Source organism: Conger conger, chromosome 3 (genome assembly GCF_963514075.1).
Source record: "Conger conger chromosome 3, fConCon1.1, whole genome shotgun sequence".
In the NCBI taxonomy this organism is placed as follows: domain Eukaryota; kingdom Metazoa; phylum Chordata; class Actinopteri; order Anguilliformes; family Congridae; genus Conger; species Conger conger.
The window spans coordinates 56,747,841-56,772,602 of NC_083762.1; the positions used below are offsets into that span (position 1 = coordinate 56,747,841).

At 39.9% G+C, this 24,762-nt stretch overlaps 3 protein-coding genes across 6 annotated transcripts; all 3 read left to right on the plus strand.

Moving 5' to 3' along the window:
- The first annotated feature begins 287 nt into the window (after window positions 1-287).
- Window positions 288-5,856, plus strand: LOC133124082 (WW domain-binding protein 4-like). Of its 3 annotated transcripts, none has more exons than XM_061234964.1 (7): window positions 288-454; window positions 826-954; window positions 2,098-2,171; window positions 2,356-2,428; window positions 2,571-2,704; window positions 2,960-3,138; window positions 4,530-5,856. In XM_061234964.1, exons 1-7 carry the CDS (start codon window positions 400-402, stop codon window positions 4,687-4,689), a joined length of 804 nt encoding a protein of 267 aa, XP_061090948.1. In that variant the 5' UTR covers window positions 288-399; the 3' UTR covers window positions 4,690-5,856. The 3 variants fall into 3 exon arrangements, with proteins under 3 accessions (XP_061090948.1, XP_061090947.1, XP_061090949.1); XM_061234963.1 differs by having other exon boundaries at window positions 289-454; window positions 2,957-3,138; XM_061234965.1 differs by having other exon boundaries at window positions 314-454; window positions 830-954; window positions 2,957-3,138.
- A 138-nt stretch (window positions 5,857-5,994) lies between these two features.
- zgc:101559 (Ras-related protein Rab-33B-like) lies at window positions 5,995-9,364 on the plus strand. 2 transcript variants are annotated; one of them, XM_061234966.1, is made up of 2 exons: window positions 5,995-6,748; window positions 7,651-9,364. In XM_061234966.1, exons 1-2 carry the CDS (start codon window positions 6,485-6,487, stop codon window positions 8,092-8,094), a joined length of 708 nt encoding a protein of 235 aa, XP_061090950.1. In that variant the 5' UTR covers window positions 5,995-6,484; the 3' UTR covers window positions 8,095-9,364. The 2 variants fall into 2 exon arrangements, with proteins under 2 accessions (XP_061090950.1, XP_061090951.1); XM_061234967.1 differs by having other exon boundaries at window positions 7,657-9,364.
- Window positions 9,365-11,419: 2,055 nt separating this feature from the next.
- Window positions 11,420-16,554, plus strand: LOC133124566 (regulator of cell cycle RGCC-like). The gene is made up of 5 exons (XM_061235867.1): window positions 11,420-11,592; window positions 11,934-12,110; window positions 14,971-15,072; window positions 15,166-15,228; window positions 15,684-16,554. Exons 1-5 carry the CDS (start codon window positions 11,559-11,561, stop codon window positions 15,689-15,691), a joined length of 384 nt encoding a protein of 127 aa, XP_061091851.1. The 5' UTR covers window positions 11,420-11,558; the 3' UTR covers window positions 15,692-16,554.
- The last annotated feature ends 8,208 nt before the right edge of the window (window positions 16,555-24,762 follow it).

Genomic DNA, 24,762 nt, shown 5'->3' on the forward strand with positions numbered 1-24,762 from the left:
GTGTAGAATGAGATTTTGTAAATTTGATTTCGCGATAAAATAAAAAACAACCAACTTTCTAATAAATAATTTTTATGTTGCTATCCTCAAACGGAAAACAGACACGTGTTCACAATAGGTATAGCTGACTAGGCTACTGAAAGTTTTGTGTAGAACTTAAGTACGCCTAGAGGATGACTTTGCAACTTAACCCACATGGGACACAACTGGAGGATGGCCAAGTTTTTGGCAGAGATAAGCAATAGACGTGAGAACCCAGAAATAAGCACACCCCTGCTCTCCACGAATTAGTCACATACGTGACTTGACTGCTATTGAAACTCGGCATCTCGAGATTAAGAAGAGGAGTATTGGCCAAAGCCAAGTAGAGGTATTTTATTGTCTGAGGAGTTGACTGCTATGGAAAAGGAGGTCCTGGGAGTGGAGGGACTGGAAAGGCTACTTTCGGAAACAGGTAATGTAACCACTTACATGCTAATTGAAATTATAATAATAAATAAAACATAGGCCACTACATCCCTTAGTCACCTATTCAGGAATTGTACATGCATTACAGATATGATGAATATTGAAATATAAAGAAAAACATTGTAGTGATTCAGGGGCTTATTTAAGAACACAAGTTGTTTATGTTGAAATTGAGCTGGAGGTTTCAGTAAAATAAAATGTTTAAATGTTTGAATGTTTAAATGAGCAGACATTTTAACTTCAATGTATTTTTATTTTAACAATTGAACAATTTATTCTTGTTACACTAAATTGAACCGTTGCATTATATAGTTTCTATGCCATTTTGGGCCTCTTTTTTTACTTGCATCTGTGAAGGCAGTGGAGAAACTCAGAGTGGAAAGACTGACACGGAGGCACCTTTCACCAGTGAAAATATGTCAGAAGTTTGGGTTCAGGGAGTCACTGATGACGGACAGACCTACTACTACAACACACAGACAGGAGGTAGGCATTACATCACCTCAGTTTCGCACCATCTTTAAACTGTTTTTCTACATTTCAAAAGCTTTATTATGTGTTCTGATCTTATAATAGCTTTGATCATTTTTTATATTATGTTGCTTTTTTTCAAAGTTGTCACAGCAAAATATCATTACCATCACATTTTTAAAATTATTATTATTATTTCTACCCTGGGGACAGAAAAACTCCATAATAGATGAATCACCCAAATACTGAATGACCTTGTCCAAAATAAATCCATAAGATGAATACTTACCATTTCCACATTTATAAACTTGGTTATGGCATATTTTTATAAATTAAAAATAAAAACATAAGAAACATAAGATCTGGAGATTGTTAAGCTGATAGGCACACTGCTAACTATATTTTTCCTCTTCCTTTAGCAAGAAACTTGATCTACAAAAATTATCAACACCAAATCCTCCTGCACTGAGCTGTATGAAATGCGTGTTGCTTTCAGGAAAAACATTTTTTTAAATAAGTTAACTAAAATAGGGTTTATATCAGAGTATTTCTTTCCATTGGTTCTTCATGTATGATATTACTATTATATCATGAATCTAATATTCAATGTAATACCTGATTATATTGGACTGCTGGGTGGCTTGTCCTGTTGAATTACTGCTCTAGTGCATGGATGTTATCAAATTCAGACTGTGCCAGGGCTGAGTGTGGCAGACACCCAGCAGGTTGATGCACTATTGATTCTAACATCCCCAGCTATAGGAAGGATTGAGCCAGCTGGAATGGCAAATCCCCATCACTCACCAGTCCTCCCTGTTAATCAGCAGTTGTTCAGCACATTAAATGTCTTCCCTACAACTTATGTCACTGTAAGCCTGACTTGTGAACTGCAGTGTGATAAGTGGCAGCTAACATCCTGCGCTTTGGATTAGAGCACACGCTTGTCTGTGCTCTCCTTAATCAACAATGGAGGCCAACAGTGGACCACTGCATCTTGAAAATAATTGGAAATTCCAAAGTAGGGAGGCCAAATGGGATGTATCAAAACTCTTTATTTATTTATTTATTTATTGAAGACAAAAGTAATGTGTTTTGTCTACCAGTTATAGAAAAGCAGTGTATTTGGCCACAGACTGTTTGGTTCTGTCTTAATTCCAGAAGCTCAGTGGGAGAAACCAGAGGAATTTGAGGTTGAAAGGAAAACTTCACAACAGACAGAAGCTGAAAATGAGGTAGGCCTCTTATTCATTTTTGACATTTCCGCTAGATTGACAAATATTAGAAAACTGTAATGATTGTTTATTTACATTTTTTCTCATGTGTCTTTGTGGTCATCTAAATGATAATGTGATACAGTCTAACAAAGAAGCAATAACTGTAATATTGTTCCTGTCCATATTGTTTTGTTTTCTGAAGAAATCTTCAACTGGTCCATGGGTGGAGGTTTCAAGTCCAGATGGGACCTACTACTATAACTCTGAAACAGAGGGTGGGTTACTCTTCCAACAACCATGACATCGAGACTGTGTGATTTGGATTTATTTCTTTATGTATCATAAATATCTACATAATTCTCCAATGGAAAGTGCCTACTGGTGATTATGTTAATTTCTCACATTTCACTCATCCAGAGACCAGTTGGGAGAAGCCAGCAGAATTATCTCCCCCGGAAGAGAAGGAGGATACCCCTTCTCCCAACCCCGAGGCCCTATCAGGGGAAGAGGAGAGCCTAACAGGTGCGGAGGAGGATTCCAGAGTGCTTCAGGTAGCCAAGTTCAGTTTCAGAGTGATGCGGGTGGGGGGTGTTATTACTGGTCATTTACATCTGAGTTGCTTGGTTCTTCTTTTCTGATGTTTAATTGTTGGCAGCTATATTCGAACGTGATACCTGCTAAACAACTTGAAAATGAGCAAACGTTGTTGCTCATTATTGTGACAAAAGATGACATACATATCTTGCTTGATACATATGATCCTGACTATAATTTCAATGTTCTCGGATAACAATGCTGATGAGGAGGAGGATAATAGTTGCGATTCTGACGACACAAATGACGCAAATGATGATGACGATGATACCAATGATGACAAGATCACTCCACCTGAGGATGAGGAAGAAGAGGAAACTCCAGCAAAGAAGGCCCGGAAGACCAGCCCGTGTGCGACGGGAGAGCAGGCTGAGGAGGAACAAGATCCAAAGTAAGTTGACCTGACCTCACAGCTGATTATTTGTTCTCCCAGGAGTAATTCAACCCTGAAGCAACTGCTGAACTGCACTGGCTGCAGTCACAGAACACTGTTCCCTCAAACCTGATTAGCTTACTTACTCTTAAGTATGAAACCTTTGTGTCACCTAAGTGACTTTGACCGTGGAATGATCGTTGGTGGTAGAGGAGGTGGTTTGAGTATCTCAGAAACTGTTGATCTCCTGGGATTTTCATGCACACTAGTCTCTGGAGTTTGCAAAGAATGGTGCAAAAAAAAAAAATCCAGTTTCAGAGTGATGCGGGACTAGAAGGAACCAGGGGACAGAGTTCAGGCCAGGGAAAACACTAGGCAGAGTCAGTGATGCAGTTCTCAGGCAAATTTAACATGAGCTTGGGAGAAGATTGCAATCTGCTTGGTATGCTAATGATAATCTTGTAAAAGATTACATGGAATATTTATACAGTTTGTATATTCATCATAATTTTCTATTATCCAGATTTTTCAGGATGGCATCTGCTGATATTGTAATGTTTAGGTTATGTTGTTACACAGTTCATCCTTTGTTTACATTTTTATATTTAAAGCATCTTGTTTGGAAAGAAAATTAATCTTTGTCTTTTTCACTGGCCAGATGCCCCTTTTATCTTTAGTGTCCCTGTTATCTCCCTTCTCCTTCATGTTCAAGGAAGGGTAGAAGATAAGATACAGAAACAACCTTGGCACAAAGGCTGATTTAATAAGCAATGGAAAACAATGGGAGAAGGAAGAATATTGCCATAGCAAGCACAATCAATTGCACAATCAAGTTATCGGCAGTCAATATACTACATACGATTGCTACCTTATCATGCAATAGATAGAAAACAGTGTATAGTGAGTAAACAATGAGAGAAAATATGGCATTTTAAATAGTTTAAAAAAGGCGTGTCCTGCAATGTAATTAGCTATATGCCAAATGATTCCTTTATAAACAAACACTTTATAACTGATAATCCATTACAGACTGACATGTGAGATAAGTGGGGTCCTAATTGGGTATACCTGGTTGGATACATCTGGTCACTGAAAACAAATCAATGAGCAAGACCTGCATTGTGTTAAATTTGAGGGGGAAAATGGTTAAGAATATTAAACACCTGTTTTAAACAAATATTGACTGTTACAAAAACAGTAGTCCTCCAGAACTGAGTTTGAGAACTCCTGCTATAACACATGTATTACCAGCTGAATTCCATAAACAAAGTATTTAAAGTGCAGTGGAGGTGCTCCATACAATGCGTTCCCTAAATCAGAAAATAAAACAGGTGCCATTGCTCTCCACTTGGTATTTTCATGGAGTGGAATTGGTGACCGTGCTGTGGTTTTTCCTATTGTTCTCACAGTGAGCCCGGTGACCAGGAGGAGAGTGAGGTTAAGATCAAAGAGAGCACCATCGTCCCAACGGTGGAGAAGCGAGCCACACAGGAGGTCAGCAGGAAGAGGAAGCTAGAGAATGGGAAATCCAGGAGCTTTCAGCAGAGGGGCAAGGATGATAATGAGTAAACTCAGACTCAAACTGAGGACTTATAAGGACAACCTTCTGACTGGGAATAGTCTTAGAGATGTTGTTCTCCATTGTCTGACTAGAGAACACAGTTTTTACTAGAACCCCACATTTTGTGCTTATTATACCATCTCTAATAATGAATTATAACAAAATTAGATAGAATTAATTCTGTAGAATATGGGCCAGATTTAGAACATTTTGAGCGCTTGCAAAAAGATCTAGCATATTACGCCGTCATCTTGACCAATGAACCGGAAGGATTTGCAGGAGCTCACAACTTTCCATGTGCTCAAATCTTTATGTTTACTAATTTGCTGAAGTATAATGATCATGTTAGTCCTCCCGTATGTGCCCCATTTTGTCCACTTTTCGTACGAAACATGGAAATCCTACTTGAAAAGGGCATCCATAAACTGTACTGGATAAAACTCTGTGTGTGAATGCAAATAACATATATATTGTGCTGCCGCTCATTATTTTATCATAAAATATTTGTTTAATTCAAGAAAAGGAGGAGAGCCTTGTGCACAGCATAATATAAGGACGTGCTGGTCCAATGAGATACAAAGAACATAAAGGCCAGCAGTAACTGGTATTCTGAACCGCACACTCAAAAAAGAAAAGATAACAAGACTTTATTACAACACTTGCAATTGAATTGCAAGCTTGGGTGCAAATTACACATTTTGCTATCACTTCATCAGGTTCAGTTTGTTTTATTTACATCTAAAACAGCATCTGTTTCATGAAGTGCCTATGCAATTATGCTTCAACGCTTCAGGGTTCTAGAAAATAGTAATTACACATTGTGCCCGATGGATAATTTAGGCTCAGGGGTTGTGATGGTGCTGGTTGAGGAAGATATCAATGTCATAGTAGGACTTTATATGAAAACAGTCTGCCTGTAGGAGATAGGCTGTGGATGTGCATGTGATGGCTGATATCCTTAGCCACACCCAACATATTTTTATTGGACTCTTAAAGAAGTTTAGGTTTTTATTATTGGATGCTTAGAGATGTTAAAATGTTTTTGTGCAATGTGAGGGCCTCAGCATCTTGACACACTGGTGTGTGTATTGCCACAAATACTTGTGTACATGTATACAAACACATGAATAAATGTGTGTGTTAGTGTGTTACAAACTCTCACAAACTCTTACAAACTCTTGAGGTGGTTGCCTTTTTTCTGCAGGTTCTGGAGAAAACATTTTCCCCAGATAAAAAAACCCAAACAGAATTAATTAATCAGAAGGTCATACTGTAATTTTTGGAACGGTTTGTGTTCGGTCTTCTAATCTGCAACTAGCAGATTCTGCAGGTACCACAGCTCTGGAGCTCAGAAGGTACAGTCTAGGTTGTCAGATGGGATATCATCCTTGGGAATGGCAGAAGCTTATTAGAGGAGTGAAACTGCCCTCATAATAATCCCTGTGCATTAGGGGAAAATATTTGCGCATAATCAACACTGTTGAATTATCTCCGGAGATTCTATTAAAAGGCACAAAGCATAACAGCCTTTGAAATTATAAAACTGAACATTTGAGTCTATCTATTTATTTATTTATCAATGTTGAAGTAGTATCAATAATGCGCAGTGGTTTTGTTTATAAGTTTGTACTTTCAATGATTAGTATTGCATTAAAAGTATCTCTCAGTATTTATGCGTTTCAGTACTCGAAAGCAATTGCATGTTGAGAGTTATTTAGTCGAATATAAAAACCGGCCGAAAACCTGCAGACTGACGTAGTTTTACAAAGATTAAACTACTCTCGCGAGGATTCGCGATGGCGTATGCGAGCCATGGCAAATGAAAACAAAAATGATCATGGTTTCGTTACGGTGTACAATAGAACAAGTTCTGCAAAGCAATTGCACCGCGAATATGATGGTCTCCAGACTCGAATTTTTAAAATTATTGTTATCGGGGATTCGAATGTAGGGAAAACGTGTTTAAGTTATAGATTTTGCGGGGGCCGTTTTCTTAAAAACCCTGAAGCTACAATCGGAGTGGATTTCAGAGAAAGGACTGTGGACATTGATGGCGAAAACATCAAGGTGAGAAAATACATCGTGCAAGTTACCTAATGCTAGCTACCTTGGTATAACTAAAATGTTCAGTTGTTGTTTATTTATGCATAATCTATCAACCTAAACTACATATCTACATTCCTTTTAAAATACAAATTAAAATATGCTCTGTCTTATCTGATTAATACTCCGTTAGCAAGAACACAGTACAGCCTACAGTTGGTCTATCTAATTGTTAACGTTATTTTTTTCTAATCTGTTATTCTTTCTGTTGGATTGTTTGTGATTATTAGCTAACATTAGTAACTGTGTGTTAATGAGAGTATTTTACTCGAACAGGAACATTTAAGCATACAACACTAGTGGCCAGAAACCGCCCATTTACATTAGCTAGCTACCTGCAGATGCAAAGGATTACTATCCGTTATTGCATGTGGGTGATTTGGGATTGGAATTTTGATCGACGAAATCAGCCTTCTATATTTATATAGGATGGTTAAAATTGTATTCATCAAGTGTTGTCTCTTCAGCAGGAAAATCGATTGGGTGGATTTCAGTGTGCTTAGCTGGAGAACCCCTAGACCACAGATCTGCTGACAAACTGGAGCAGCAGATTTAGCATGAGCTAAATGTTATTTCAATATCAAATGAATTCAAAACAGTCCACCAATAACACCACAGGGCTTTGCTTCCAAATCATATTAAGGAGCTGGTTATTAATTTCCTCAGCAGTCACCCCAATCCATAGCAATTTACATTCCTACAACGAGCATATTAACACACCATCCTTCTTACAGTTGGATATTTCACAGCTTACATCTGACAATTCACATTAACCACCTTGCCTAACGTGGAATTTGAACCGTGACGTCCGATTTAAGAGAGCAGTGCCCTAACCGTTGCACTTAACCTAGGCCTTCCTTCCTTAGCTGCAGATATGGGACACAGCAGGCCAGGAGCGTTTCCGCAAAAGCATGGTGGAGCACTACTATCGCAACGTCCACGCCATCATCTTCGTGTACGACATCACCAAGCTCTCCTCCTTTGAGAGCTTGCCGGAGTGGATCGAGGAGTGTGGCCGCCACTCCGTCCCTCCCATGGTGCCCCGGATCCTGGTGGGCAACAAGTGCGACCTGAAGGGCAGGGGGGAAGTGTCCACCACGCTGGCCCAACGAATGGCCGATGGTTACAACTTTCCCCTCTTCGAGACGTCCGCCAAGGACCCGGCGGAGAAGGAGCACGTGGATGCCATTTTCTTGACCCTGGCATACAAGCTGAAGAACCACAAGCCTCTCAGGCTGAGGCAACCTGTTGAATGCAGGCCAATGGCTCTGTCTGAAGAGCAGGAGCTGGAGAGAACCTGTCTGTGTTGACACTACAGTCGCTATTTTTCAAATGTTAACTGACATTTTTTTAAATGGGGCCAGATATTTGCACTGTAGCATAGCCTAGTTTGTGTATAGACCCCTTTTCCATCGTGTGTTGAGGCATTGCGGGTCAGTTATAATGGCCAAGAGTTTGTTTTGGTTCAGATCACTCAAATCAATGGGTAAAGTTTCTAAGAAAGCTGTATTAGAGGTATAGACATTTCAAACTATTGTGGCTGTGAAATGAATTGAAAAGAATCCTGCTGCGTGGTTACATCCTGGTCATGGGACACTTGTTTTTGGGAGTTGGTTTCTTATGTCCAATGTGTGTTTGGGACCTTGTGATTTCCAATTATCCTTTTTACCCCCCATCATATCATATAGGAATGCAGTACTGTATCTCAGTTCACAACAGCTCAACCATGCAGTGGAAAAATTATATTTAAAAATGTTTGGGTGTTAGTCCTTTTCACAATGTTGTAAAATGTTGAATTTGAATGTAGCAGCCTTAAAATACTTTAAAGAGAAATGCCTTTATCACAATTAGCATTGCTGAGATTTACTGTATTTATGTTTGAATTTTTTTTTTTTCTGGTATGACGTAATAGAGGTAACCAATGAGGGTTCCTGAATGAGTGAAAGGGATCTGTAGCTGAATATTTTATAATGGATATTGTCTTAGCATGGTTTCCATACAATCCAGTAATAAAAATGCAATAATGCAAATGTTGCTGCTAACTAGCCTGAAAATATTTAATAATTATCCAGAGCATTACATAAGAAAATGTGTCAATTCTGAACATATTTACTGAGAAATTGATCATGAAAAGTGAATTGTTTTTAAAACTGCCACCTCAATGCTAAGCAATTTATTATTGGGTTAAACAATAAGCGTTTGATTAATGACAATATAAAAAAAAAATTAAATGCTTGAGGTTGTAGTGAAGATAAAATAACTTTGGGGCACATTTTGAATTACAATTTGAATCCACAATCATTTTACCATCAATGCATTACTGTACCATAAAGATGAATGGAAAATATACCTATATTCAAAATTGCTGTCATCTTAAATAAAATAGGCCTAAATTATTCTCTGGAACATACATGTAAAAAATATACAGTAACAAAGTTGTACCAATCTTTTTTTATTGAACTATACAATGTTTGCATATTTACTGGTATCTGTCACCCATATGTTTACACTAGATTATGTAATTGGTACATTTTGCATGAAGGACGGGAAATAAATACATTGAAGCATTATTCTGAATTATATCTGACTCTTGTCACTTTTTCTATGTAATTCTGTGGTGGAGTGGGTTTGGAGTGTCAGAGAAGGGAGCTTCAGTCCAAAGCAGAGATATTTTTATAGGATGTGGAAGAGAAGTACCATTCGACCATTATCGCCTTTTCACTGTGATATGTATCTTTATGATTTTTACCTTCACCTTTCACTCTTTAATGTGACAAAATTAATATGGAAATTAGCTATAGATCAAAATACAGCAGTAATCAAGCTCTGGCAGCTATAAAAAAACAGACACAAAAAAGACAGTGACACTGTGAAATACACCCAGTGACCTGTACACTAGCTTGGTGATTCAAATATCTAATCAGCCAATCGTGTAGCAGCAACTCAATGCATAAAAGCAGGCAGGCATGTTCAAGAGGTTCAGTTGTTGTTCAGACCAATATGATGAAGTTACTTTGACTGTGGAATGATTGGTGGGGCCATGGAGTTTGTGTCACTATCTCAGAAATTGCTGCTCTCCTGAGATTTGTTGAAAAACATTGCCTCTTGATTTCTGCCACGACATGCAGATGGTAGGGTCATGAATCCGTCCTGCCTTGTGTCAAGGTTTCAGCCTTTTGGTGGTGGTATTATGGTGTGGGAAATGTTTTCTTGGCACACATTAGGCCTCTTAATAGAAATTGAACATTGTTTAAGTGACACAGCCCACCTGGGTATTGTTGCTGACCATGTGCATGGCCACAATGTATCCATCTATTGATAGCTACTTCCAGCAGGATAAAAACATCCTGTCACAAAGAGCACATCATCTCAAGCTGATTCCATGAACTGGGTTCAGTGTAATAGCCTCCAGAGTCACCAGATCCAATCCAATACAGGATGTGGTGGAATGGGAGATTCGAAGCATGAATGTGCAGCCAACAAATTTGCAGTAACTGATGACTGATGCTATCATCAACCTGGACCAGAATCTTTAAGGAATGTTTCCAGCACCTTGTCAAATCCAGGCCACAAAGAATTCCAGCTGTTCTGGGAGTAAAGGGAGGTACCCAGTAGCTATAAAAGTACTATAAATGTGTTTGTAATAAAGAGGTCACTGAGTGTATATCTGCCCCATTTGAAAATCAAGGAGGGACATTTAATTAATCCACAACCATATAAGTGCATTTAAATAAACAAAAATAGTCTAATTCCTTAGCTGAATGGTTGAACATAATGTAAATGAAAAATAATCACTGGGACCCAAATGTGTTGATTCAATTACATCCTTGAAATGTGATGTGGGAAAAGTATCGCTGAAGTACATTTGCTTAGAACGGACACTTACACTTATACAGCTGCAGTTTTTCACAGAAAACGCTAGATGTCGCTGTTACCTTAAACGAATCAAACCTTTTCTTATTTCCCTCACCACCTTCATTGGTTATGCATTTAAAAGCCTTATAAAACTTATTTTATTGAGGCAGATTATTGTTATTATATTTGTAGTATTTTAATTGATTGAATTGCAGATATTCCAAATGTTCATGCGTCAGTTAATATGAACAAGTAGGGTAGGCCTAATGGAAAGGAAGGATGTCAATTGATACAGATACTCCTGTGCCAACCATACAAAAAGCCAAAATACCACCGTATTTCTGCTAAGTTTACTTTTGATCAAGTGTATAAGCATTCATACCAAATAGCCTACGTCAGTGAGGATGATGATGATGAAACAAGATCACATCAGATTACATAATTTCGGATAGGCAAATATATAGGTATCTCACATTTCATTTCTACCCTCTCTGCCCAAGAATAACCCGATATGAGCGAGGGAGGTGGTCAGGGCAAGGTCACGGGTAAAAATATAAAGGTATTATGTGTAGCTATGCCCTACATTCCTGCTACGAACCACAGTAGTTGTTTACAAACATACTTTCAGGGGAATGACGCCACCGCATAGCTGACCCCTATAACTGGTCTAAGGCAATACTACTGGCAAGTGAAGAAGCAGGCCCCCGACACCGCCCTCTTCTCCACTGTGTCACCGCCCCCTACCCGGTTTAGGGAACATTTAAAAGGAGTCTTGATCCGAAAGTAGCAAGTTGTCAGAGGAGGCGCGTAACCCGGGAACACTAGTATACATCCAATAAATCCACTTTATAGCGAAGTTCGCTTTTAACCCGTGTAGCCTACAGCGGACACGTCAAGATATAGACTTAAAGCATTCACAATGAAGTCTCCAAAAATGAAATCTCCGAGCAAATGTAAGTTAAAAGAATATTTATGCGTATTGTATGCCTTCCATCTCAAGCAAACTGCAAGTTGCAGACAGACTTGTCACATAGGCATGGGCATAGTCTAGGTTATTGCACATGTTCCTCTTTTTACATGTTTTAATCTTGTGTTTTAATAGGCTACTGTACAACTTTGCATATTAGTAATGCACGTGAACAGACTCCAATATTAAAATCAACATAATAAATCATGTAGTGATGTATTCTATGCTATTTAAATAGATTTCATAGGGCTCCTGGTTTTAAAATCGATGCTGCACCACATGTGCCGTTTCAGACCACCTTAGTGATGCGCTGTCCTATTCCAACAGCACAATTTATTGAAGAAGACGACGATCTTAATGCTGTGCTGTGCGAGTTCGACGCAGTAATTGAGGACTTTACGTCTCCCATGGAAAAGAGACATTTCAGATACGAAGAACATTTAAAAACTGTGAAAAGGCGGAGTAGCGCCAGCGTCAGCGACAGCGGCATCAGCGATTCAGAAAGTAAGTGTGAACTGCATCAATCTTCTGAAAGTTTTTAATTAAATGGGGTAGACTAGATCATCCAAGTAAACACAACACGTGTAACCTACCAGATCACAACATTCGTCTGTGCGAATCAGTTTACAGCACAGCCCTTAATCGTTCACAAAAACTAAACATGGACATATTTTACGAGTCTATCAACTGTTCGTCCAAATTTCAGTTACATGTATGCTTTATAATAATTTTGCTGCAAGCCTTGTTTTTTCTACTAGCCTATGCCAATTTCAGAATGTCCGTTCCTGGGCCATAAACATAGTCATATAGGTATTTAACATATATACAACATAGATATTTTGTGAGAGCGTAGAACTAGCATTAGGTCACATGGTCTGTTTAATTTTCTATTCAAATTGTAATTATTGATTGAGCAGATCATATACTCTTTATCTGTGGCTTAGTGGAACAGTAGTTGTGTTAGGCTAGTATGTGGTTGTAAAGAGATGCCCACACACAGTATAACATGTTCTCAAATATGTTTAAGGTGCTACTACTTTTCAACCAGGTATAGGTATGCTATAGCAGGCAAGCACATCTCCCTTCCTGGGTGCTCTGGTCTTTGTTCTAACCAATTACTGTTCTCATTTTCTGAACTGCTGTATCCTCCTTCACTCCTATATCAGACCATAGCAAAACATTTTTTTTTTTTACCAAGGACAGCCTGCAGCTTAAACTCAATCAATTATTTGTATGGGTGTAGTTGAGAGCAGAAGTAAGCGTGGAATACCAAAAGGCTCATCGGTTTTAACCGCATTGCTCTGCTTTGTACCCTGGCACCTGTGAAAAGTTCACATTATTTTCTGCAAACTGATGATTGCATATTGAGTTATTATCTTCTTTCTGCTACTGTAGCCATGCAGCCTCATGACCGCAGCACAATGGTTCCCATAACAACATTTTGGCTAGATGGGCTTGCCTTCATTCAACAATGAAAGTGGTTGGCACATTTTTTTTATGTGAGAAGAAACGTCCATGCTTTTCAAAGCAAATGCATATGCAGAGCAAAACCAAAAATCATGAAATCATGCATGTGATGCTAATGTACAGGTGGTCCTTGGTGGACTCAAACTCTGGTATAGGTGGGGGGTTTTTTGGTGAGAGTTTTGCTGTGTAAATAATCATTGCACTATGTTCTCTACACTTCTCAACACTGTTCTACAAGGAACAAAGAAGTGCAAACAACTGTCAAATATAGCAAGCTGTACAGAGTTGAGTACAGGAGTGTGTATGCTTTACTGGCACAGTATGCTCCTAGCCTTCCAAATATTCCAGCAGGCAGATCTGAGACCACTTTTTACGGAAATGCTTACGGAAGTCAGGCCAATCCAGTGTCGGAGACTAATGTATTCTACAGAATTCCTTGTTAAATTGTTCCAAATGTTCCATGCCCCCCTTGCATACAGTTACTTAATCTCACAGCCACATGTGTTGTGGCCATGAGAATTCTGTGGGAATACACAAAAATGAGTCCATAGCACTTACTCTACTGATGACGCTCTTTGAAGAACTCCACAAAGAAGGGCATCTAACTGACATCTTAGTTGTATGGCATGACACACTCATTGGCTCCCTTATCAAGAGTAAGAATTAAATGAATATCCAATAATAATAAAAAACTGTCTGTAAAATATGTATTTCTGAAATGTTTAAATTGATTCGGGTAAGTTTATTTTTTTTAATCATTACTCTACTAATAATTTTTAAATCATTTATTAAGATTGTATTCACACCGGCCAGCAAAAAGCCACCATATCTTCGGTACCATATCAGGATTGGCAAATGCCTCCTGAGTTCAGTTCTAAAAATCGGGGGAATGAGCTGTCCGGGGTTTTTAACTTCTAGATTCTGTCTCTGCTAGGCTGCACAGAAAGGAGTGTGAGGGACTCCAGTCAACCGTGCCAACAAAAAGACAGACAGGCAGGCAGGGAGAACTCCAAAACCCAGGACAGTAGGAGAGTTCAGGGCTAGGGCCATGTCTCATGACCATTACTGCAAGTGACAGGGCCTGTTTACAGGAATGGGGATGGATCCTGAGAACCAAGGACACCCTGCTGGAAGACCAGAGGGGAATCTGGATTTTGATTTATGAATATATCCCATTCTGGACTTCCCTATTCTATGATAAATACAATATAATGCAATATAATATAATGATAAATGTTTTATAGCAGTTTTCATGAAATATATACCAATATCTGAAATCATTTGCTAACACATGTTTTAGTATTTCAATATCCTTTCTGATCTTGGTGACATCTTTAATTTCAACATATTCCACGATATTCCATTTCCACAAGGTATATGGAAGTCTGTCTTCCCTATACAGTAAGATGAATACGATTGATTGGTCATCAAAACCCAGTCACCCAGCCGGCTGGTGGGAGAGAGAGGTGAAACGTTTTCTCCCCATTCAGATCCTCAGTTACCCAAATAGAGCAACAATAATATGCACAGGCAGTTTCACCTTCCGTGTTTAGTAGCCCTTTAGCTGTAAATAACTTACAGGGGTGGTACTGATTGACTTGAAAAGTTGACTCGACAACTATTCATATTCTAACAATGCCTGTATGTTGCATGGGCACATAATACTTATTCACATATTGTTTTATGTTTTGAGGACAATTTGATAACCATTGTGTACCATGTTTTAGAAGTTGCAGCTAGTATGTGGAACATTCATGCCATGGAATACAGGAGAGTTTTCCCCATATTTACCTTTGTTATTGGTATCTTCCATCTACCGAGGTGGCATATCGAGAGGTGAATGATGGTTCTAGGATTCTGACTGTGACTCTCACTCTCACTCCCTCTCTTCTAACAGGTGCAGAGTCCCTCAACAGAAACAGTCTCAGTTTCAGTGATGAGAAGCTCAATTCCGCCAGCCCGGTGTTCTCTCCTACACCCACCTGTCTGATGTCTAGAGGTGTGCTTGCTGTGTGTGCCTTGTGTTGGACACGCTTCCCAGAGTATGCTAGATGGGCATCTGATTTGACTTGTTTCTCTGCTGTATTTGCAGCAAAACTTGGTGACACTAAAGAACTGGAGGACTTTATTGCTGACCTTGACAAGACATTAGCAAGTAAGTGTTGTGTGGTGAATGCAGCAATGAAATATTTGTAAAAAATTTACTCTGAAGGTAAGAACATTTTTAAAATTTATTATGTGACTTTCCAGGTAAAATAAAGAATATAAAGGAAAAACTTCATGTAATTATGTTTAATAATTCTTGAAACCTGTAAATGGTTGTAATGTCTGACACTAGTGTTACATAAGAGGAGGGCACAGTTTGTTTCCTATGAGATGAGAGCTAGGACTTCCTTGTAATGATACGGCCCTTGCGGGTACTGTATGTTCCAGCTTAATTTCAGCAGTGCAATAAAGTGAAAATTAGCATGTTTATTGGAACAGACTGTTTACCGTCGCTGTCAGCAAGCCTGTCAGTACACTTTGAACGCCTGTCTATGTATAGCACTGATATCCTGATACCTTCAAGTCCATGCTTAGTGTACTACCTCTCCTTGTGTTTACCCACAGACATGTGACCTGGAGCCAGGGCTGGGGGATACACACTCCAGGAAGTGTGAGCAGGGCCAAACCTTGTGGTTCAACAAGATCCAAGATGTGGTATAGCATCCAGACTGACCACTCTGGCCACTGCCCTGCATGGCACTTCTTAAAAATATAATATTATTTAAATGGCTTATTATACTTGTAAATTTGTAGAGCTGTTTATTGTAAATTTTATCGATACGTCTTTTGTGAAATATATTTTTGTATTTGATGTAAATATGGATTTAGATTTTATTGCCTCTGTATAAATAGCTTAATATTGCTTGTTTTACTTAAATTCTTAAATTGGATTTTTTGGTGTTTTTATGACTGTAAATTTAGAGTCCGAATTCACAACCTGGTAACTGGAAAGCAGACAGTAATGACATACAATCTATTTAATGTTAAAATATTCAACATTGTATTTAAACAAACATTGACAAAACTCATTACCCAATAACTGGAAAGTATAGCCCCCTTAATATAATATATACATTTATAATCAACTTCCTTAAAGGGAAACCTAAAGCCTGAAAGCTATTCTTTACCAGCCTTTGGTGGTAAATTGTTCTATCCACTCACAATACAATTAAAACAATCAAATTCAATTAAATTAATAGATTTATCTCACTGGGGCAGTCGCAACCATTCTCAATGAAGTTGTCATGCATAGCTAAGTAAAATATGCATGTTTCAGGTGCAAGACATGAATGTGATTTATGTAATTTTACCTGCATGAACTCATGTCAGCACATTACCACTATCACATACTTACAAATTATTGTGGTTTTATCTGTTTTATCATTTTGATTATTTTGCTTCAATGATAAATAAATTGTTCACTGAAAAGAAGAAATGATTTGTGGTGTGTTCATATCTGTTGGAATGAATGTCAATATATTTAGAACACTTGACTAATTGAATACTTGGAATTTACATTGGGTAGTTAATTCCATTAACAGTCACCCAGACTAATGATGTCTAAAAGTGATCCAGTTCAGTAGGCCTTGGATGAAACAAAATGGTGATACTGCTGTTCATGGCCAGGACTCCAGCTTCAACGATTCAATTATATTAACTTTTGCAAAATTTATGCAGGCATACTGTCATACATACACTCAGTGAGCACTTTATTAGGTATTTATTAGACTATTATTGATTGTTTTATGACTTCTGCTGCTGTAGCCTATCCACTTAGAGGTTCAATGTGTTGTTTGTTCAGAGATTCTCTTCTGCATATCACTGCTCACTGGATGCACCATTCTCTGCAAACTATAGAGACTGTTGTGCATGAAAATCACAGGGGATCTGCAGTTTCTGAGATACTCTAACCACTCTGTCTGGCACCAACAATCATTCCAAAATCAAAGTCACTTAGATCACATTTATTCCCCATTTGGTCTGAACAACAGCTGAATCTCTTGACCATGTCTGCATGCTTTTACGCATTTCATTGCTGCCACATGATTGGCTGATTAAATATTTGCGTAAATCAGGTTCCACATTTTGTTTTGGTAAGTCTATTGTCTGGCCGATGTCTCTGACTGTTCCACTAATTCCAAAGGAAATCAGATGCCTAGAATGAAAACTAAATGCTGAAAGCTTTCTTATACCCACACCAAGGAAGAGATTGAATACAGCTGACTAGTCAGAAAGAGTTGAAAAGCCAAATGTCAAATTACTTTTGGTCCCATAAAATGGGGGGACAATGTATAAAAATGCATATTTTAAATTCCTTCATGGATTACGTAATATGGATGCACTGTAAATACCCTCAAATTAAAGAAGACAGTCTGCACTTTAACCTTATTATTTATTGTTCAATTTCAAATCCAATGTGCTGGAGTAGAGACTAAAGAACATAAATTGTACCACTGTCCAAATACATACGGGCTGCACTGCATTAGCATGACTAAGTTTGTTACAGCATGCAAATCTACCTCGGTTTCCATGGCTACTCCCGTTCCTGCCAGCTGTGGCCCCTTGGCGCACCCCCGCTGGCATGTTCTTTTTGGCCGGGCTGCGTGTCGGGCCTGGCAGCAGCCCAAGCTTGCCACAGAGGGGCGTTGGTCTGAGAGTGTGGGAAAGTCAGAGGTGGATGACTGGGCCGTCTGCCCGTGGACAAACAGGAAAGATGTGCTAAACTTGGACATTCCTCTCCTTAGTTTATGTCAAAAACCCGGAGGACAGGACAGTTAGGGGGGGTGCACAAGACGAAGGAGGATAAGAAGGGGTAGAGAGAGGAAGAGAAGCTGACACTGAGGAACAATGGGGAGCAGCCGGGTATAGCAACAGTGCAACGCTAACAACCGTGCCAGTGGACAGGATGTCAAGACATACATAGGCAAAACAATACTGACATTTACAGGGCAAAATGTCTGCGCAATAATTCGGCTGCAGGAACTGGTAGCACAGAAATGAAGCCCGAAATAGAAGCATTTTTACTTTGTGCCAACATCTGTCCGTATGAAACTATGGACATTTTTCTCACAATGGATAAATATACAATTGTTAAGAGGGTGTATTGTGTATGTAACATTAAATAAATTACTTGACTTCCCATAAACTCCCAATCAGGGGTGTCCAATATTATTTGAAAAGGACCGGTGGCTCAACTAGTTAACTAATGGTAAATACCTTTAAGTAGAATCAGGTCTCTTAGTGCTGGGCTAAAACAAAAACAAAAACCTGCAACCACCATTTTCTGCAGCCGGCCATTTTTGGATAAGCTTGGATACCCCTGCTCCAGCTAACTATTCCTTTCAATAGCTTTACTGATGATTGAGTGATGGGTTCTTGTGCATGGTGCTGACCAGCGCAAGGACTACCAAATTGCTGACATCAAAAACAAGGTAAACAAGGTAGTAGTTGGTCTGATACTCTTTCAAATACAAATGCTCTTTTTGAAATGCTTTCCATGTGGTTCTTTATCCTTATTGTTATTAGGAGAATAAGTCTATACTATTGTACTCTGTCTTTTTGCTCATTGTAAGCTATTAAGATTTTATTGCTGAGTGAGCCTTTAACGCTAGTAATTTTGCAGTGCGTGTCTTGTGGAAGTGTTATGAACTGCAGCTAATTCAAATGTGAATTTAATTGAAATAATCCGATTTCACCTCAGTCACAAGGATATTGCACATTTCGTTGGCAATTTGCCATGGGCATGGATTTATTCCTATGAAAGTGGTGATGTGGGTACAGGTGCTTTGGATGTATATGACTTGTTCTGCTAAATCGATACAGCACAGTTTTGAAGGTGGGAGAACCAACATCCAAAATAGTGTTAATGATTATTATTATTATTATTATTATTATTATTATTATTATTATTATTATTATTATTATTATTATTATTATTATTATTATTAGGGCGGCACGGATGGTGCAGTGGGTAGCACTGCCCCCTCACAGCAAGGAGGTCCTGGGTTCGAATCCCCGTCAGCCGGGGCCTCTCTGTGCAGAGTTTGCATGTTCTCCCCGTGTCTGCGTGGGTTTCCTCGAGAGTCTAAATTGCCCGTAGGTATGAGTGTGTGAGTGAATGGTGTGTGTGCCCTGCGATGGACTGGCGACCTGTCCAGGGTGTATTCCTGCCTTTCGCCCAATGTATGCTGGGATAGGCTCCAGCCCCCCTGCGACCCTGTTCAGGATAAGCGGGTTAAGATAATGGATGGATGGATTATTATTATTATTATTATTATTATTATTATTATTATTATTTAATTTGTCACAGATCAAAAGCTATATATGACATAGAAGGCAGGGGTTTGAGTGTTTGTCTGTGTGTGTGTGTGCACCTGTGTACCATTATGATTAAAGTAGGGTTATTAATGTAAGTCCAGACAGTTAATCCTTCTTAATAGACTGATACTGATAGTGAATCAGCTATTTGGTTGCATTAGCTCTACTTTGCCGATGCAGTATCCTGTCCTACTCTGCACAGCTCACTTTCCATGTTGTCACGCCTGGCTTTGCCATGCTGGGCATGCTCACTCCACCTTTGACAGATTAAGTTTGGGCGGTCAACATCTCCTGCCAGTTGTTTGGTCTCTTTGGCTCTGCTCTGCTCGACTCCGGCACCATTGCCTCACGCACCATTGCCTGGCTGCAGCACCTTTGATCCTTTTTGTCAATTTTGGCCTCTTTGCACTACACATACATTTCACTGATCTGCAACACACTTTTGATTTGCCTTTTCTTGCTTCCCATTTACTGACTTTTGATATCAACCTGTTGGTTTGAGATATGCTTTAGTTTATAGAATTGTACTTTAATAAATAATCTTGGTTTAACGTTACAACGGTGTGGTCTCCCCATTATGTGTGTCCACTTGAGCCCAGTGGTCATGACAATGTATAAGAACTAAGGAAATACTGTTCGTTTGTATTTTGTTTAATTCACAAATTGTCTATTTGACAGGGAGACAGTAACTCTTGTAGAATGTCAATGAAATCAGAGTAAACTGTTCTTTATGAAAGTTGATTTACTGCTCAATCTGAAGTCAGTTCTACGTGTGTACCTGAGTTGTACATGATTAAATCTGTAGTGAAAATCTAGACTGACTCCTGACCAAGTCTGAAGTGGTAGGGCATATTTGAGAGAGTTTTAAATAGTAAACAGCTATATACACGCTTTAGAAAGAACCATGAAAAGTTCATTTAACTATGCCACAATTATGTTAACAAATACTTTCATGTTTGTGTATGTGTCCTCTTTATTGATTCCCGCCTATGCACCATGCAATTCTGAATTTTGATGTAATCACACAGTTTGAGTTGTTGGGGGGACGATCATCAGATGTAACATGGAGGCCGATATGCTTGATCAGGCAATATTAATGGATCTAAGGGCAGTGTCAGTGACCGTGAAGAACCCAAACACATTGGCTGTGCTGAGATCCAAAAGTACAAGTGTGGGGGGCCCAGTAAACAAGGCACCCAATACCACTGTTTTGAGGAAAAGGTCAAACAATCAGATGGCCTGCATGTTGATGATCTTGATAAGGTCACACCTGCCCGATTTGTTTTGTGGACTTACATATGAAAAAAATAGCTGGGAATGGTGCACTCTGCCCAGCAGGCTTAAATGAATCAGAAACTCCAAGATCCTGAGTGACACTGACCAACTGTGAAACGTGCAAAATCTGTTGAGGGCGAGGCTAAACACCATTTCGATGCCCAGCTCTCACCCAAAAAGGCGGCAATTTGTTCCTGCTTCATAATGTGTCTGTCTGTCATTACACTACACTTATTTTAGTGGTGACGGGCACTATTTGCCAAGAGGGAAAAGAAAGAGAGCTTTCAAACTGCATGAATAAGAATGAGGATTTGGACGTGACATGCGGGGGAAAAATTTAGCAGGCTTTAGTTAGGAGGGATGAAAGACAGCTTGTCTGCAGCAAATGGCCTTTCTTTTGAATCAGGGGGAGACAAACACCAGTTTTTTATTGTTAAACTTCCCAATAAACTAACTATAAATCAATGTGGCAGGCTTGACCAGTACAGTTCAGGCTGCAGCAGGGATTTTCACATGAAGGGAAAACTATTTTAATGTGATCTAGTATATGGAAACCCAATGAATGTTAAAGGCTTTAGATATGGTAGAAAGTAGGTAGATTCGTTTTATTTTACCTGCAATCTCCAATGCATGTCCATGCATTGACCACCCTTATAGAAGTTAAATATACTGCATTATGCCATTGCTTGGATACATATTCCATTCTGATTGGTTGATAGCCATGGTTTATATTCTTGCCACAGTCACCTGAGTATTTATGCATATTACATCACATTACATTAATGGCATTTGGCAGACGCTCTTATCCAGAGCGACGTACAGCAAAGTGCATACCTATAACCAGGGATAAGTGCGCTGAAAGACCCTAGAGAGAAGTACAATTTCAACTGCTTTTTTTTTTAAACAAACAAATAAACAAACAAACAAACAAACAAAGCAAAATTGACCAAACTTTACTATCCAAACACTGCTTACCTAGCCAACTAAAAATACCGATACACAAAGTAAATCACAGTAAGACAACAATTAAGGTTCACAGGGAGGTAGGGAGGGACGGGGAGAGGTGCGTCTTCAGTTTGCGCTTGAAGGTGGGGAGAGATTCTACAGTTCTGACCTCAACGGAGGTTCAGAGAGGGGGAGGTGCCAAGCAACCTGTGGATGCGAGCCATGACAGGCAGCCAGTGGAGGGAAGTATGCAGGGGGGCGACGGGTGAGTATTTGGGAAGGTTGAAGACCAGACGAGCTGCTGCATTCTGGATAAGTTGGAGGGGTCTGATGGAAGACGCTGGGAGGCAAGCCAAGAGGGAATTGCAGTAGTCCAGGTGGGACAGAACCATCGCTTGGACCAGGAGCTGGGTCGAGTAGGGGGTGAGAAAGGGGCGGATTCTCCGTATGTTGTATAGGAAGAACCTGCATGACCGGGTTACCGCTGCAATGTTCTCGGAGAGGGACAGTCTGCTGTCCATCACCACGCCGAGGTTCCTTGCACTGGGTGATGGCGTGAGTGTGGTATCCCCTAGGGAAATGGAGAGATCCATTAGCAGAGGTATTAGCAGGGATGAATATCATTTCAGTCTTACCTGGGTTGAGCTTTAGATGGTGGTTGTCCATCCAGCTCTGGATGTCACTCAGGCAAGCAGAGATACAGGCTGAAACCTGTCTATCAAATGATAAGAACGAGATGAAGAGTTGGGTATCGTCCGCATAGCAGTGGTAGGATAGCCCATGTGCAGTGATCACAGGGCTAAGGGAACGAGTGTAAAGAGAAAAAAGAAGCGGGTCTAGGACTGAGCCCTGGGGAACTCCTGTGGCAAGGGGCCGAGGTGTTGATACCGTACCAGCCCAGGCAACCTGGAAGGAGCGATCAGAGAGGTAGGACTCAATCCAGTCCAGGGCTGTGCCACAGGTGCCCTTTGCTGACAGGGCGGACAGGAGGATGGAGTGATCCACAGTGTCGAAGGCAGCAGAGAGATCTAGAAGAATGAGGACAGAGGAGAGGGAGGCTGCTCGTGCGGCATGGAGTGATTCACTGACAGAGAGGAGCGCGGTCTCTGTCGAGTGGCCAGATCTGAAGCCAGACTGATGGGGGTCTAGCAGGTTGTTGTTAGAAAAGAAAGTAGAAAGTTGAGTAGAAGCGGCTCGTTCTATAGTGTTAGATAGAAAAGGAAGAAGAGATACCGGGTGGTAGTTCTGGATGATGGAGGGATCATCAGCTTTTTTAGCAGCGGAGTGATGTGGGCCCTCTTGGAGGATGCTGGAAAACAGCCAGAAGACAGGGAGGAGTTGACAAGGGAGGTGACAAATGGGAGAATGTCAGGTGTGATAGTCTGGAGAAGAGAAGAGGGGATAGGGTCAAGGGCAAAGGTTGTAGGGCGGTGGGAGAGCAGGAGTTGAGAGACATCAGAGTCTGTAAGGGGGGAGAAAGTGGAAAAGGAAGGGATGGGCCTAGAGGGGGGGAAGGGCACAGAGAGGGGGGCGGTGTTTGTAAAGGATCTGCAGATGTCTGTGACCTTCTCATCAAAAAAATCAGCAAAGTCATCAGCAGCGAAGGAGGACTGAGGTGGAGGCGGTGCGTTGAGGAGAGAGGAGAAAATAGAGAACAGTTTCCGGGGGTTAGAAGTAGAGTTCTGAATTTGTGTTTGATAGTATTTTGCTTTGGCGGCAGTGACAGCGGAAGAGAATAATGCATATGCCTCAGAAGTCATGTCGTCATTCCCTTCGGAAATATCTATAGTTCGTTAGCATTTCCTAGACTTCTGGAACAAAAATTCTGACAGTCTACAGGAGAAATTCAGTTTTTCCTAAATACTTTAAAGGTACAATAGGTAATTTCGGACTCCTAATGGTCAAGAGAGGAATTGCAACAACAAACAACCTCAAACCACAACACGTTTTATAACTAGATATCTATTCTTCGCTTGGATAATACCGAGTTTCAGTGATCGCTTATCTGGAGAGCAAATTAGGCAGCTATACATTCCTTTTATCTTTTTATGTGTTCAATCACGCGTGTTCAGCTAAACTTTTATTTGTCTCAAACTGTAAGTTGCAGTTGCATCGTTTGTGGTTTATGCTTCCCACAGTCTATGAATATAGCGCATAATATAAAGCGTCATTTTAAAGTTCAGTATTCTCGTGCACAGTTTTGGAAAGCTGACAGTAACAAACGCAACGCAACAAAAGCCTGTGTTCTAGTAAGAAAATGTTTGCTGAACAGGTGACTTTATGAAATCTTGACTACACAACACTATTTATATTTGTCTCTTTACAACTATATTGTCAGCAAGCAAGTAATTTGGCTACTAGCTGGTAACTAGCTGGCTATATAACTAAGTTATGATAGTCTACCACAAATGATGCAACTGTAACTTACAGTTTGAGAGAAATAAAGGTTTAGCTGAGCATGCATGAGTGAAGACATAAAGAGATGAAAGGAACGTGGAGCTGCCCAAATTTCACTCCAGTCAAGCGATCACTGAAACTATGTGTATTATTGCTTATTATCTAAGAGAAGACTGTATATATAGTTAAAAACAATTCCAGTTTGTTATTGGTAGCAACAAGCAAATTAGCTATAGTTAGCTTGAAAAATTTACAAATATCCACTTACAAAAAAATATAGGCAATATGAACATGCGGTAGTAGCGATTGCACAAGCGTTGTGCTGCAGGTGGATATTTGTAAATTCGGGAAGCTGACTAGTAACAGCTAATTTTCTTGCTGTTACTGATAGCGAACTCGTATTGTTTTCTAACTAGATAAGCAATAGAATACAAAGTTTCAGTGATCTCTTGTCTGGAGTGCAATTTGGGTAGCTACATGTTCCTTTCCTGCCAAAAGCCAAGTTTGGCCGGCTCACGTAGAGGGGCATCATTGGCTCGCTGTTACAGAGCGAGGGACTTGGCAGGGTTAGTTGATTGCCGCACAGTAAGCACCTAGGACAGCTCAGAATCACGGTCAGGAGCATGAGACGAGATGGCTTGAAGAAGGCATGTCGCTCTCCTTTGGGACGCCAAGGTACGGGGTGTGGGCGGTGTATCTAAGACAAACT